General features: G+C 46.6%; 1 protein-coding gene across 4 annotated transcripts in view; it reads left to right on the top strand.

Moving 5' to 3' along the window:
* The first annotated feature begins 2,828 nt into the window (after positions 1 to 2,828).
* The window catches only part of PLCG1 (phospholipase C gamma 1), a 101,371-nt gene continuing 87,827 nt past the window's right edge, over positions 2,829 to 16,372 (top strand). For all 4 annotated transcript variants that reach the window (XM_054045965.1, XM_054045963.1, XM_054045964.1 and 1 more), the window contains exon 1: positions 2,829 to 3,925. In XM_054045965.1, coding sequence (XP_053901940.1) covers positions 3,724 to 3,925 — 202 coding nt within the window. In that variant the 5' untranslated portion in view covers positions 2,829 to 3,723. The remainder of the gene's footprint in view (positions 3,926 to 16,372) is intronic.

Raw genomic sequence — 16,372 nt, 5'->3', positions numbered from 1 at the left:
GGGGATGGGGAGTAATAGGCGCTTATATAAGACAAAGCCCCAAATATCGGGACTGTCCCTATAAAATCAGGACATCTGGTCACCCTATACAGAGCCTTGATATTACTTGCAGTGCAACCAATGGCAACATTTCCTAGTCATTTTAGTAGGGGTGACGGCAGGCCCTTAACCTCTATGGTCTTTCCTTTCCGGTGTCTGTAGTGTATATGTATTGGGTAGTATCCTTTTAAATAGTTGTGAGCCCTCTCGTGGGCGCTCACTGTGTTCTATGTTTTAGAACGCAGTCGGAGCAGCAGCATGTATGTAGCTAGGCCTGGCCTTTTGTGTATATTAAGTAGATAGGGTGATTTGGACTCCCACAGTGCCCTCACAGTTTCTACAAATTATTTTCTTGTGCAAGGAGCAAAAGACAGACCAACCTTTAAAACAGGACCACAGTAATTCTTACCAGCAAGACAAATTAGTGTTTAAAAAGTATCAGGGGGTAGCCGTGTTAGTCTGTATCTACAAAAACAACAAGGAGTCTGGTGGCACCTTAAAGACTAACAGATTTATTTGGGCATAAGCTTTCGTGAGTTAAAGTGAGGTTTTTACCCACGAAAGCTTATGCCCAAATAAATCTGTTAGTCTTTAAGGTGCCACCAGACTCCTTGTTGTTTTTGTTTAAAAAGTGTGATTTATTATTAGTTTCCCCTGTTTTGGATAGGCAAATGCTGTTAGGAATCAATAAAATTGTCCACAGCCTCTCAGGTGCTGTTGTGTGTTGTTTGTACCATAATAAGGGACTGTTGGCAAATTTAATCAGAGCAAAAAGTTTGATATACACTTAAAAAAACACACCAAAAAACGCACCATGGCTGATGAAAACTCAGCCTGCCCTAATGTCATTGTGTTGTATCCTGCTGATTTGGGGTTGGGAGGAGAAGGGAAATCAGGGGGCTTCCAAAGAATGAAAGTGACAAACAGCCCTTAAATACTTTCCAAAGCAACCGCTTATCCCCACACTAAGCCTCTCTTTGTTTGGTTTCCTGCCACTGGCCTGAATGAGGATGTAGCACTGCACAATTGGCCTGGCACTATCAGATGCTAACACAAACCTGGCATGAAGAGGAAAGCTGCTCTCCTCCTCTGAATGAAACGTTACGGCATGGAGCAGTCCGGCAAAGGAAGTTCCGTCCGGTTTGGGTTTAGTGGACACAGTAAGGGACTTTTCAGTGTGGAGGGGACATAACAGATAGAAAGGATGAGCTCTTGGTTAAGGGACTCACCTGTGATTCAGAAGAGCTGGGTTCAATTCCTGCTCTGTCACAGACACTCTGTATACCTGGGGCCAAGTCACTGAGGCCCAATGCTCATTGGTGTTTAGGCACCTAACTCCCATTGACATCAGTGGTGTGCTAGACACCAATGGGAGTCAGGCACCTAAATACCTTTCAGCATCTGGGCCTTAATTTCTCTGTATCTCTGTTCACTATTGGTCAAACAGGGATGACGTCGCCTTCCTCCCACCCTTTGTCTTGTTTTGGCACCTTTTCAGGCCATACCATGTGTCTGTGCAGCTCCTAGCACAATGGGGCTCTGGACTGGCTTAGGGTTGCTAGGTGCTACCATAATACAAATGATGATGATAACCCAGATCTCCTGTGGCCCCATGTGTGGTTAGTGGCGAGGGCACTACACTGGAACTCAGGAATTCTTGGTTCTATTCCTGGCTCGGCCACTGACCTGCTGGGTGAGTCCCCGCATTTCCTTTCTCTGTTTGCCTACCCACCCTTTGTCCATTTGGCCCATACTACCTCCCACAACTGTGAAACTTCAGTGCCCACGGCCCAGAGTCTCTTCAGAATTGGGTGTCCTTCCTCACCACTGATTCTAGCCTAACACAAAAGTAGTCCCCTGTTCAACCCAGGGGGATTACTTTATGATGACATCATCATCATCATCCCAGAGGGTGGAAGAACACACAGGTGGGGAGCAGTGTGAATGTCACAATATATGGGAGAAGCCCTGGCAGGGAAAGTCTCATGCACCAGCTCTTGGAAGCGCTGCTGGTACAGGTGTCTTGGGGGGGCTCTGCCTGTCCCCAGATAGCATGGGGGCAGCCAGCATTAGGTATCCCTGCCTGGGGACCCAGCAATATGTCCTGAGCTAAATTATCCACCTTTTAAACTCTCTTGTCTTCCTTCCGTCCTGGCAGGTGAGCTGTGTATGTGAGAGATGATTTATTAGGAGGAAACGGCCTTGTGCTGCAGCTGGAGGAGCAGGGCCAGCCTGGGAGCCTAGCCATGGGGCTGGCATGAGCAGAGAAGGAAGCATCCCTATGCCAGACCTCCCGAGGCCCCAGCATTAAGCAGCACAGCTTTGTCTGGCTGGCTGTGTGACTGCCAAGGGCGAAAAGGGTGTGTGTGTGTGTGTGTGTGTGTGTGTGTGTGCGTGTGTGTGCGTGTTCCCAGAGCCGATTTGGACTGGGGGAGAAGGAAAGCTGCCCCATCTGTCACTGTCCCCCTTTCACCTACTCCTACAGGTGGCTTCCCATCCAGCCTCTCGCTTGCATGCCACCTTGTTGCCCTCCTCCCCCCAGCACATGTGGCTGTGTGTGAAGATGACTGATACCCACCCAGGTCTTTCCTGCTAGAAGAGGCCCTGTGTGGGCCTGATCGAAGCAGAGACCACACACCCCAGGCAGCAAGGTAACTGCGTGCCGAGAGGGAGGGGGTTAGGACGCCAGAGGAAACGAGTCTGGTGTCTCTTTAAGAGGCTGAGCTCTGGCTCCTCTGCCCTGCTTTGTTTTATATGCAGGCTGGGAGGGGACGGGCTAAGAGTTTTTACCACCTCTGCCAGCTCACTCGCCGCATGGCACTTCCCCCGGGGGGGCTCATTAAACAGGAGGCAACCAGCAAGGGGCGGAAAAGCCGAGGCCAGGAAGGAATGGGAGCACGAGCCCCCAGCTATTGATCTGCTCTCTGCCCCCCGGGAGCCCCATATTCCCGCCCCCCCGGCTCTGTCTGGAGGAGGGACGGGGGGTCTTTTTCCTAATGCACGTGTCGGAGCTGGAGGGGCTGGAATAATCCCCGCTGCGGCTGGGGGGGGAAATTGACACAAAAGAGCCCTGGAGGGTGAAACTGAGGCAGGCTGCCGGATTTTTTTCAGCCATTTCTTGCTGAGTTCTCGGGAGATCTGCTCCGTCTCCGATCGATGCAGAGAGAGATTCGCCAGCTGCGGGAGGGAAAAGCCAGTGCGTGTGTGTGGCGGCGTAGGGGGGACGGGCTGTAACCGGGGGTCCCGAACAAAAGGCAAATCGGGCCACTAAGTAACCCCCCCTTTCCCCCGCACGCGCTCTTTGCAACCAAATCCAGCTGGAGGAGCCAGGCTCTTCGGGAATGCTTTGTGTCGGGCTGCTTTCGCTTTGGACTCCGCTCGGGAAGGAGAAAAAAAATGGTGCATGATTCAAACCGTGAGAGAGGCGATTTTCTGCTGCCTGGGGGGAGTGAAAAGTGGAGAGCTGGGGGAACAAGCGATCGGGTTGTGCTTTTGCCCTTCTAGCTCTCCCCCAGCATAAACACTCATTTCCCCCCCTGTAGGAAGGGGAGATTGTTGCCCGGGGAGCCATGAACTGAAGCTGCTTCTTGGATTGTTTGTGTTTTAACTCTTCCAAGTACCACAAGTGAGCTGCAGATCCCTTGTGTTTGGAAATCTCGCCGCGTTTGGGGAAGGAGGGGCGCGATGGCGTCTGGCTTTTCCAATGGACCCTGCGTCCAGAACGAAGCGGAGGTGGTTCACCTTTGCAGGAGTCTGGAAGTTGGCACCGTGATGACTTTGTTTTACTCGAAAAAATCGCAGAGGCCGGAGAGGAAAACTTTCCAGGTGAAGCTAGAAACCAGACAGATCACTTGGAGCAGAGGGTCGGAGAAAATAGAAGGAGCGAGTAAGTGGATTCTTCTTCCTTCTTTCTTTCTTTCTTTCTTTTTTTAAACAACTAACCATTGTTGCCTCTGATTCCCAAAACATCCGAATATGGCTATGGGTGGGCAGTCTTGTGGTGCATGGAGGTGAGGATGGCCCTTGACCGGCTGTGTTTTGGCTAAGCAAGGATCTCTGTAAAATAGATGCCGCAGTGAAAGTTTCCCTAACCAGTTTATTTTCAAAAGTGCCTGACATTTTTTCTCTAGTTACACTACTGGTATGGAAGTGGTAGTACTACCCAAACCTGGATCTAAAACTGCCATATACGTTTCTACCTAGCTTCAGATTCTGGCCTCTTGCCCATCTGGAGTTACTATTGTTCCGTTTTATTATAAACACTCATTTCTCTCAGAGGAAGAAGTAGATCTGTCTTAATCATTGATAATTCATCTGTTTTGGCCCATTTTATGTTCTCTCCCTCCCCCACCCCACCTCCTAAAACTTCAGCAGAACTGCCAGAGAAAAATAGATTTCCTGTTTCCTCAGGATTTAAAAACTAAAAATATTTGTAATCCATCCTTGCTGCTGTAATGTAGTGTATCTAGGTTGTCATGGTCTGAGTACCCGAATATATGTGTGTTTGTGTGTGTGGAGTAAAGTGAAGTTTAGATTTTTGTATTTCACTTGCAAGAGCAAATGATCCAAAAAGGCTGAAGTCTTTGGAGCTAAATTGGGTTATTTAACCTTCTGCCCTGCTTTTAGAAAAGTTGCATTTCCCCTACACAGACACCCTACCATCTTTGATTTGTTGGTTGTTGGGAATCACACTACATGTAGATACAAACTCCTTTTGTTATCAGTGCCTGCTTACGAAGACAGCAGTCTAGCCACTTAGATGGAAACTCTTAACTGTCTGTAGACCTAATTTTTATCTTAAAGTCATTAACTAGTTGGCTGCTTTGTTTACTCTGGTATTTAAAGTTGTGGACAGAGTTGGTAGGTCCAGCCCTGATTTTGATCACTGCAGTGAGGTCAGATCTGAAGCAATGGAGGGCTGGAGAGAGAGATTTCCCTGCCAAATACAGGTGAAGAAATTAACATTGTGTGTAGTGACTTCTGCTGCTTTTCATTTTCCTTGAGCTCGATAAGAATCTGCAAAACAAGAAAGGTTGTCTGTCAAATAAGCTATTGAGTGACCAATTTCTCTCTTGCAGGCACATAAGCAGATGTTGTCACAGCTGGGTGGTGGATTGATGAGTTATAATCCTCTTGTAAACTCTGCTAGCTAAACTGTAACATACTAATATAATTATAGCCAGTAATCATTATATGGCTAGTACTCTGATGTGCATTAGCTAATAGGGGCTATAGTCTGGTATGAAGTTGGTTCCAGTAAGAATGGTGCCTGTGAGCTAGGTCTAAAGTGAGGGGTGCATCCTTTGTTTCTCTGGCCTTGCAATGTTTGCAGTAAGAAATGGGCATCAATATTGAATTTTAAAGGAGAGTGGCTCTCTCCTGTCTCCTTCATGAAACAGCATGATAATTGATAAGGTATCTGGTTTCTGCTTCCCTGAGACATTTCTGTCTGCAAGCTAACCATCTGCTACGTGATCAGATTGCCTGGTTCATAAGTAGAGTGGTGTGTGTTAGTGTTTAGATACTCTGGTGATGGGTGCTGTAGAAATCAGACACTAAATTGCACTCTAGAAAGCTGGATCTTTATTTGACTTTCATCTTGGTAAGTGACTGCAAAAAGTTAGAATAAGGTTGGAGTCTGTGACAAACCCCCTCCCCCATGATATATTACTAACAGCACCTCTATAGCAGAGGATAGCTAAGCTTTACAGAAGGCAACCCAATAATTTAAACCCTTCTTCTGTTTTTACATGTAGTACTTGAGGCAGGAGAGAAGAACACTTTTTTTTTTTTTTTCCATTTGTTTCCTTTGTGCATTTGACAACACTTTGTGGGTAATGGGACTCAGGGTTTCCAGCATAGTCAGGCCCTGATCCTGCAAGCTGCTCTGTGTAGGCAGACCCATAAGCAGACCTGTTTGCTGGTTCAGACCTTAGTCAGTTTTCCTTGTTGTTTGATGTGGCTCTTTAACACAATGACAAGAATGAGAAAAGCATAGGAAATAGTGCACGTAAACCCACAAAGACTAGCAGGGGGCTCAGGTGTTGGGGGTCAAACTGGAAACTACTTTTAACTCCTCTCTTCTTTCCAAGTTGCTCAGGGCCCTTTTTAATTACGTCCAACAACCCCACTGTAAGGCGAGTAAATATTATCCCTATTTTGCAAGGGGGAACAGGGACTGAAACACACAAAGGAGAAGTGACTGACGCAAGGTCTGGTCTGTTTCTTATATTCTTATACTGCCTCATCATCATATATATTAGCACCTTCCGATGGTGCACTGAGCGTCATGACGAAACGTACAATGAGTCTGCGACAGACCCAGGACTAGAACCCAAGGGTTGTCCTAGTCCCATGCGTTAGCCACTAGATCACAGTTCCGCCTCACAATACGTTGTGATTCTGTCTTGATGCCCAAAACACAGAGGTTTGAAACATTTAATATTGCCAAGGGAGGTGTCAGTGGAGCTGCTTTTCCTGCAGGACCAAGGGAGGGCAAGCAGAGCCTATTTCCATTTGTTAGGCTAATGCCTTATGAAAGAAGAGTCTTGGGACAGCTGGAGCCCTGCGGCCTCTCCTTGCCAAAAGCATTAGGGGCGTAGGTGAAATCTAAGCAACACGTCTCCTCTGTAACAGGGAGGGCAGTGTGTAACTATTTATTAGCACGATAAAGGGAGTTGGGTAATAGGTACATCGCCTGACTCCCCTTCTCTGTCGTCCAACGTAAGCTATTTCTCTTCACTTTCGAGGCCCTTCACGGCCTATCCCTGACGTACCTATCGTCTCTCAGTCACTTTTGAGCTGTTGGCGCTTGGCGGTGCTTGGCCCACGATGCCAGCCTCCAGTTACACTTGCAAATAGGCACCTCCGCACTTTCTCCTGTGCTGCCCCACGCACTTGGGAGGTGCTCCCCGTAAACGTTGCAGAGCTCCCTCATAATCCACCCTCAAAACTCCCCTTTGCCATGATGCCTACAAAGCTCTTTGGGCTGCTGGTGTGCTGAGACCCCTGCCTGTCATGCTGACCGGTATTGGCTCATCATTTCCTCGTACCCCCTACCTGTCTGTATCCGTATGTTGTCTTTCATCTCACACTTAGACTGTGAGCTCTTTGGGGCAGGGACTGTCTTTTTTTTTTTTTTTTTTTTTTTTGCTCTGGGTTTGTACAGCACCTAGCACAGTGGGGTCCAGGTCCATGACAGGGGCTCCTACTGCAATACAAATAAATGTTGCGGGTAAGGTTGGGTAATAGAGGTGGGAGAGGGTTGATTTAATTGCAATAGTTAGAGTTGATGGTGGGATGTGATTTCCCACTTCAGAGAGAAGACTATAAAGGGAAGTGTTAGGCGGAAATAGAAATGACAGTTTCCTGACTGAAAAGGGCTGAGTTCTTGAGTTGTGTGCATGCCAAGAGGCTGCAGAGATCGTTCAGGTGGCTGAAGCAACTGTAAAAGAGAGCCGGATGACATCTTGTTTCAATAGCATCTTCCCTCTGGGTGTATCACAGAAGGACTTACAGAATCTGCACATCCAGGGATCGCTGGACTCGCTGCAGAAATGCAACTTTCTCTGGGGTGGAATATGCCAGCGTTTCTGTAGTGCACAGTCACAACAATTTAGGGACTTATCGATATAGCTTCGTGCTGGGGATCCTTACCTAATTTTAGGCTGGAATTTGCAAAGGGGCCCAAGGGAATTAGGTGCACAGCTCCTGTTGACTTTAACACTATTACATTTTTTCGTAAGTGTATCCGATGAATTTTTTATTTTATTGCCTTGGTCCAGTAGACAGGTTTGTTAGCTTTAAGCAAGTAGGTAAAACGGTGTGGGACTGACGGTCTGTGAGAATTCTTCCCCTTCTAATGACCATATATTAGAGTTTCAAGAACAAACTATGTACGTTCAAGTTTCCTGGATTTTTCAGATTTTTGAGGCCCCAGTCTTGCAAAGACATAGGCACCTGATTAAACGCCTACATAGAAGTAATGCCATTGACTTTGAAGAGACTATTCATGTGTGAATTTAAGCAGGGGCACAATAAGTCTTTGAAGGATCGGGATCCAAGCTAGACCATTTGCTGTTCGATAACAAACTTCCTTCAGCTTCTTGGGAAATAAAGGATTTTTAATGGGTGATTCTAAAGTTAGGCACCTAAATAAGAATGGCTTGATTTTTTCAGAGTGGCTGAGCACGTGCAGCTCCCATTGCATTCAGTGGCCTCTGAGAGGCAGGGCACTTACATTTAGGCACCTAATTATGGAATTTAGGCACCCTAATAAGAGACAAATAACTTGCAGGAAAGTGGGGGCTTGTAACAGCGTGGATGTGAGTGGTGCAGATAGCACAGCTGTATTGTGCTATTGCTCAGGTCCCATCCTCTTGCACCATGCTGCTGTGTAAGGCTTTCCATGGGTGGCAGTTTTAGTAGCTTGCTTGTCTTTCCGGGTGTCTTAGCAACTGACTTTGAGGCCATGACCTCCAGGTTGGAGAGGGCCTTGCACCTTTGGCTGAAGAAAGGTCCTGACCGTTGGTGGTCATTCACAAATGTAGCACTCTTAGCTCTGGGGTCCTCCCCTAGTACCAGCTGGGTTACATTCTTGCCTCCCCAAGGTCCTCTTGTAGTAAAGTTTGTCACTATTCCTGTTCTGCCCTGAGCTCTGCATTGTTGTGACCCGCTCTTAGTTTTGTTCCACCTTAGAGGTGGCTGCATTTCCCTCCTGGTTGAAGTGCTCTTTTAGGGCCCAGTCCTGTGAGGCATTGAGCATACTTATGGGTGCAGTGCATGCTCAGTAGGTCACAAGAACAGGGCCTGAGTGTGCTTTAAGGTATTTTGAAGCGAATGGCGCTATGTGAACCTGAGCTAGCAGGCCAACACTCTTACACGTGGTGTCTGGAGTTAGGCTCCTAAATCCCTATTTAGTCATACACGTAAAAGTGGCCTGACTTTCAAAGGTGCTCAACACTCTTACTTAGGTGCCTAAATGTAGTCTGGATTTGATTGCCAATTAATTGGAGACAGCTAACCCAGTTGTAAAGGCTGGAGTGGAGAACTCTGCACGTCTGTGGCTGACCCAAGGCTGAGAATGCACCACAGAGGCTGCCTGCCAGCACGCTCTTCCCCAAATTCCATCTGCATGCCTCCACCATGGACAGACTAGACTTCCTCACATGCCACCTTCAGCACAGTCCTGTGAAACTACGTACAGAACAGGAGGTTTGGGGAAGTTCGTGGAGGGAGGCTGGAGTCCTATGGGGGCGGAGTTAAGGCTACTGTGCTAATGGAGAGGTGGATGTGTGGATGGGGAGTAGAGGGGATGTATTGCTGGTACCCAAAACTTTTCATTTCCTTGCTTTGTAGGTTTTGCGTTAGGTATATTACGTAAAGAGCAACCTTAACTGACCCGCAGTTTTGGTGTGTTAATTGCCCAGGTGTGGGCTTTGTTTAGTTAACATCTCTGACAAAGAAACAGTTTCTTTCAGGCAGAATAGGATTTTCAGCCAGCTGGGCTCTATGATGAAGAACCTTTTCTGTGTGGGAGGAGCCATTGCTGTGATAATCTTGCTGTTAACGATTCAGTTAGCTCCAGAGCTCTGTCGCTCTTGATGAAGATCAGAACCACCGATGGGAGCTGGATCAAACATCTCAAACAAAAAACCATTTAATTTGCAAAATGGTGGCCTCCCTTTTCCAAAAATGAGAGATTTTGCAAACAGACCATTTATCAATAAATATTTTTTTCAGCTACAATGTCTCAGCTGGCTCTAGTCATTACCAAACGCTGCTTTCTCGACGAGCGACTTCACACACGATCCTTGTGATTATGAAATTGTTCATTCAATTCAAGACAAACGCCTCCACAGCCTCTCGGAGATCATGATCTTTGATAGACCAGCCCCTGATGCTTCCTAATAGATCTGGTCATAAAAAAAATGGTTGTCAGCCCATTTTTTTAATCAACGAGTTTGTCTTGAAACTCCTTGGAAAATTCGAGGTTTGTTCTGAGACTGAACTGAATTTGGAGCAGATAGTTTTATTTTTCTATAAAACAAACAGGGTGATCTCCTGCTTTAAGTGTAATGAGACTAGTCCCAAGTGGGTCATATCAGTTTGGGGAGGATCAGTGTCATAGTCTGAGCCCCAGCTGTGTGCAAAAAATTACATTATTTCAAAAATGTATAGTTCTTGTGACTTTTAGGGAGTCTGTATCTCAGGAGCCCCTTGCTCAAACAAGTCCAGATTTAGGCCACTAACGCTACTTGGATCCCCATGAAGGATAGCAATTTTTGAGACAATCTGAGTAAGAATGTGGATTTCAGAGCACTGTTAAACAGTGAGTCTCGGCATTAACCTTCCCCACTGTAAAACAGAACACAGCTCAACTATTGCATCACAATGGCTCCTTCAGAGTGAGAAATATAAAGCACCTCCCTTCTCTGTACAGATACTGTTTGTGCAACACATATCTTATCCCACGCAGCTCATGAAGCTGTTACCAGCTATTTGTCAAGGTGACAAAGGTGCTGCTTTGTGGTGGGTAAAGAAGCCTCACCATAAAAAGTGTGTTTTGTTTTTTTGGTGGCGGGAGGTTCTGCCTGTCTTTTTACCTTAAGTGTCAGGCGTCGTTGATTTGGTCACCCCTGGTTTTGCTGGAGTTCTCCGATGGGAGCTGGGAGCTTTCTCAGTCGTTATTTGAAGGGGCGGGAGGGGTATTTCCGTCTTTACCAAACAGACCTTTTATCCTAACTGCTTAGTGAGGTGTTTTTGTTTAAATGTGGGTGAGCAAAGAAGCACCCTTGTCTCCTCCAAAAAAAAAAAAAAAAAAAAAAAGGAAACTGTCTGATTAAGTTATTTCCCCTCTCAGTCAGATTCCGCTTGCTTGTCTTGGTGTCCTCATCTGGTTACTTTTTCTTGTCCTCCATTGAGTCTTGCGGGAAGAACAGGCTAGACAAGACTTATTTTCTAAAAGCCTTTCAAAAACAACCTCCCTTCCATCCATCTTTCAGGCCTTCTCTAGATATCCTAGAGAGGCCAAGAAGGGATGCAGGCTTTCCTTCTGCAGGTTGCCTTTCAGAGGTGAACAGCAGGGGAGAGACAGATCTGTGTTACATGTGCCACCAGCACCATTGCTGTGCCCACCCACTGCATGCCTGTGCCCACCCACTGCATGCCTGTGCCCACCCACTGCGTGGCTGTTCTATTGGTCTCATCACTTTCTCCCCCTCTTCCCTGGCTCCTGGGTAATTGAGTTGTAAAGCGCCAGTTTTAATTTCTAAGCCTTGCTGGCTGAGAAGTGGTGCAGCAGGCCCCGTGCTGTGGGGATCAAAGTCTTATTAGCTGTCGGTAGCTGTCACTTTACTCCTAGTTTTCGGGGGCAGAGGCAAATAGGGTTTATGTTTGTCTGACTCTGCCTTATGGAAATTTGCAGTCTTGCCTGCCAGATATGTGAACGTTGTAGTAAATGTAGCCTGAATGAACTGGGTTTGAAATGCTGGCCTGCCTCTCTTTCTCTTTTGCATTGATGGTTTTAGTAACTTATGTCTCAGTTGGGATTTTTGCAGTAGGTTTAGTTTTTACATACTTTTAACCTTAAACTGTCTTGGATCCCTGCACCAGTCATCTTGTGACCTCTTGACTGCTTTGTGCCTTAGCGTCTTCATCTGTAGAATGGGAAGAGTAACTTGTTATCTGTGCCAACAGAATGGCATGTTACCACATTCAGAATTACCGAATAACTCTGAAGTGCTTTGAGAACATCAGGGCGAAGGACAGAGTATTACTAAAGCTATGTACTTAGTGGTATTCTTCCTTATATCACTTAGCCCTCCCCAAAGGTGGATAAAAAAGCCTATTTGGTATTTTTCAGGTGGGAGATGGACATAGAGAGGAGTGACTTGTCCTCAAGTCTGTGGCAGAGATCAGACTGGAACCCAGAGTATTGAATATGATAGAAAAAATGTGACCAATGGGCTGTTCTCAAAGCTGCGTGGAACTAATGGAATCTCCAAAATTGTAGTAATGAGCTTTGCAGTTGAGGGGGAGAGAGGTGGTTCTTGGGACTCCACAAAAGTATTCCAGTTCATGCAGATTGCTGCAGTGCATTCCTTGCCCTGTGTGAAACGGACGATAGGACAGCTTTACAGAATTAAATGAACCACTGGGCAGGGAGACTTGGTGGGATAGAGGCCGGGGAAATCCTTTATGCGGCTGCTGTATCCTTTGGGGTCTCCTGGAGTTGTCAATAAGAGAGATGCTGATTCTTTTCTCTACACCAGAGAGAAACTATATCAAACAACATAAAATGGAATAAAAAAAAAATAAATCTCTGCTTTGGCCACATGTGGGTTTTGTTCAGAGCTGTGCTACTTTGTGCTACAGTCGTGTCTGTCCATGCTAAGCAGGATCTGGGTAGGTCAGTGCCTGAAGGGGAGACTGCTAATTCGCAACTAGGAGTAAGTAGCCCTCTTCTCTCTGATCCACAGCCCCAGAGCCAGGCTGGTGTGGCATTGCTGTCACAGGTGCCATCTTTCAGCTGAGATGTAAAACCTGAGGTCCTGACCACTTGGGGTTGTTAAAGATCCCAGGGCAGAACAAGTACATTCTGACCAAACTCCAGGTTGGCAGTTAATGTGCTGGACATCGACGGTTTCCTTTGGATGTGCTCATGGAATTTCCATTGGCATTCTTCTTTCTCTCTGTTTGCGTAGGGTTGCTGTGTGCCATTGAACAGGTGCTGTGTTTTGCCCCTCCTCTCCAAGCCACTCTGTGGGCTCCCGGCGCCCGTTAGCTAGCGGCACTGTGATCACGAGCTACCTGGCGATTGCTAGCGGCCACGTGGGATTTTTTTCAAAGCACGCTGAAAACTTTTTTAGCAACTTGGGTCACAGATGATCGATGTGAGCATGTAACTGGATCTCTCTGTGGCAAAGCAAGACCTCATTTAGGCTAAAACTGGGGCATTAGAAATCCTGGTGCCCATATCATCTGGTCCATAAAACATTGCTGAAGGGAGCCAGGAAACCTTCCTTCCAGATGAGCAATCCGATACGTGGCTATTGCCATTCCCCAAACTGTGTGGTAACAAACTCAGGATGCAGTGAAGCCCGTCAGCCGAAGGGAGCATCACAAACCATCTCCTTGCAGAAGTCTGGATTTAATTACAGGTCAAATAAAGCTGCACTGGAGACCCTGGGGATGCAATAAAGCGCTCACGTGGGACAGCGGGGTTTCCTGTAGGACATAGGCTTAGTGCACTTGTCACACTGTTTTCATATCTTAGCTCTTTAGAAAATAAGGCAGGACCTGTTGCAGAGGTCAAACTGGGGGGAGACCCATGGGAGCCTGTCACGTGTGTTGGAGAAGGTGTCTGGCTCTCATTCTGCTGCAGCAGAGAGCACCCGACCAAACACCAAACCCTGTTGTAAAACCGAAGGGAAGCATCCTGAGATTGCCTGGTCGGGGGGAGGATTTTTCCAAAGCACCCATGAGATTTAGGAGAACAAGTCCTATTGGAAGTCAGTGGGGCTAGTGCTCCTAATTCCTTTCAATGCTTTTGAACATCTCTCCCTAAAACAAGCTTGGAACACTTAAGGGGAAGCTTTTGTTTATTAAGTAAAAACCTGATGATGCCAGAGTGTGCCCCTTGTGACATTCTGGAGGAGGGCAGGGAAAAAGAGAATGTCTTCGGGGTGGAGGAGGAGTCACACATGCACAGACTCACACACAGTTGAATTTGGAACTGGCAAATGAAAAATGCTGTCGAAACCCTGTCGTCGTCTAAGACCTCCAAGCAGATGTGCATGTGGCAGTCTTATTAGCACATCTCTCTGTGTTTGGGATGCCTGTTAGCACTTTCTCGACCTTTTGGCTAGGATCACGAGTAGTACCAGTTTAATACCAGGGACAACGACATCGAACACGTCACCGGCCACCGACAGTACCAAGAGGCGTGAGCTGGAGCAACATCGTGCTTCAACTACGAGAAAGGGACCGAGAGACTTTGTCCGTTGGACCATATGAACTGGAACCATAAACTCACTGAACGTTAAGTCTCACCAAATGAGGGTCAATCCGTCCTCATCATCGTATCCACTCATTATACTCCACACCTGAACATAGCCATTGTATGAACATCATACCCCCATATCTTAATGTCTGTACTTTGACCCGTCAGCCTTTTACCCCCAATCGGAGATATTGCAGATTATGTATTCCTTACACCACCCTATTTTAAACAGAACATCTCACCCCTTGATAATCTGTACGTTATTCCCTGGTAACAAGAAACTTCTATCCTTAAACTCTGTACCGTTCACTTTTTTTAAACATCTTAATAATTTTTAAATCTAATAATTCCTTTATCTAGTATCTGTATCCTGCATTGCATGCAAGTGGAGGCGAAGATCTCATAGTTTCCTCTGCTGCTTCCCTGATTCTGTTCCATGAACATGTTTCCCACAGCTGAATTGGCAAGTGGAGCAGGAGGACTGCTGTGCAGACTAGCTATGCAAAGTGCAGGATAGAGGCCTCTGAGAGAGGTGCAGTGGGATTGGCCATTCTGAAAAAAAGTATAAGTAAGGCTGGAAAATTGGGTTTTTGATTTAAACTCATTTTTCTGTGACAAGCATTTGCTTCCTGCAGAAAGCTTGAAGTTTTTGTTGCAAATGTTGTCTTTAGAGTGTCACCAAAAATTAACAACTTTCTGCAGGGGAAAAAAACATTTTCTGACTCGCTCTAAGTGGGAACTCAGTCTTCCTGGCATTCATTATTTGTGCAGCCGGGGTGCTGGTGACTGAACTACATCTGGATGTGTTTTCTCCCTTTCCTTCTGTCCTTCGAAGTGGCTCTAGAGATCTGGAGTGCCAACTTCACAACATTTTGTCCTGCTGTTGCACATACGGCGCGTCAGAATAGGGGCATTCCATTGCCAGAATTCCAGAGGAACGAACTGATCAATCCACGGTGTGAGGTGGCTTTGCAAAGAGAGATCCGCTTTTAAAAAAGTCAGAGGGTCAGATTCTTGGCTGATGTAAACTTAACACTCTGTTTCAGCAGAGCATCTGTTTGTGTAAGGGCAGAAAGGAATCCAATACAGCAAAAGTCTGATTTGGCTTAAAAATAGAAGCTGACCATCCCGGCTGTACCATAATCTCCATGGCCTAAATTAAAGGGTACAGTTAATTGCATCTTAAAGTGGACCCTTCAGATTCATGGTCACTTCAGTTCCATTAAAGGAAATCAATATTCTCCCACTGGGAGGGATAAAATGTTAAACACCCAGCTGTGTCACATACCTCCCACTCTTCATGCCCAAGCTGTGCAGAGACCAAGCAGTCTTCGTTACCCAGCGCCAGTCCCCTTCCCTGGTCTCTGCTCGTCAACATGCCATGATTTCCAAGCTGATGCTGGCAGATTTGGGTCCTGTTAAAGGCTATTTAATTTCCCTGCACTTCTCCTCCCTGAAAGGATTTCTTTTGGTCTGGGATTGGCAAGACATCAAGGCAGATTTCTGGGTCAGTCTGATCTCAATGGGGAGATACTGGTTAGAGGCTGTTGTTTGAGTGGCTTTTTCCTGTTTACATGCTGGGCGAGGTGCCGGGTGATGATCAAAAGCCATGCGTGTGGTTGTGATGTCCTTTCTCTTCCCCCACTTCTCTGCCCTTGTCCTTTTGTTTTCCTTAAACTGAGCTCTTTCTAGATATTGCGTATCAGTGAATCTTAAAATCTCGGCATTTACTAGGTCACTTGTTTGTGTTGTATCTACTTATATTTGCTCCTCTCCTGTCTCGTACTGTTGCTCCGTTTCTGATCTGGCCTCTGCCTTGGTCTATGACCTTGAGCAAGTCACGGAACTTTCTCTGTGCCTGTTTCCCTCCCTATAAAATGGACAGGACAGTACTACCTCACAAGGATAAAGGAAGGCTTTGTTTGTGAGGTGCTCGGGTGCTACCTCAGGACAGATGCCACGGTATCTAGGATAAGCTTCAGTTGCTTCGAGGACATAGTGGATCAAAAGTTCACATTCGGCCCTTGGATCTTAGTAGCTGCCGCACTTGTGCGTCTGAGGGCAGAACTCGCCTCTAAATTGTTTTTTCAACCAATATCTGTTTCACAGGCTTGCTCTAAAGTCTCAGCATCGTTCATTGTATTGATTCTCATACTGGTGTAGGCTAGATCAGTGGTTCTCAGACCTTGTCCACCTGTGACTTAGAAAACACCCTGGGTTCCTGTTGTGACCCACCCCGATTCCACAACCCTCTGTGCCTACCAAGGACTGCGGGCTTGGGGTTTTGATAAGAAAGCACGAGGCTGTGGTGACGACGCAGGAAAGGAAACA

The sequence above is a fragment of the Malaclemys terrapin genome, chromosome 12 (genome assembly GCF_027887155.1).
Source record: "Malaclemys terrapin pileata isolate rMalTer1 chromosome 12, rMalTer1.hap1, whole genome shotgun sequence".
Classification (NCBI taxonomy): Eukaryota; Metazoa; Chordata; order Testudines; family Emydidae; genus Malaclemys; species Malaclemys terrapin.
Note: the sequence above shows the minus strand (reverse complement) of the source record. Positions and strands in the feature narration are given on the sequence as shown.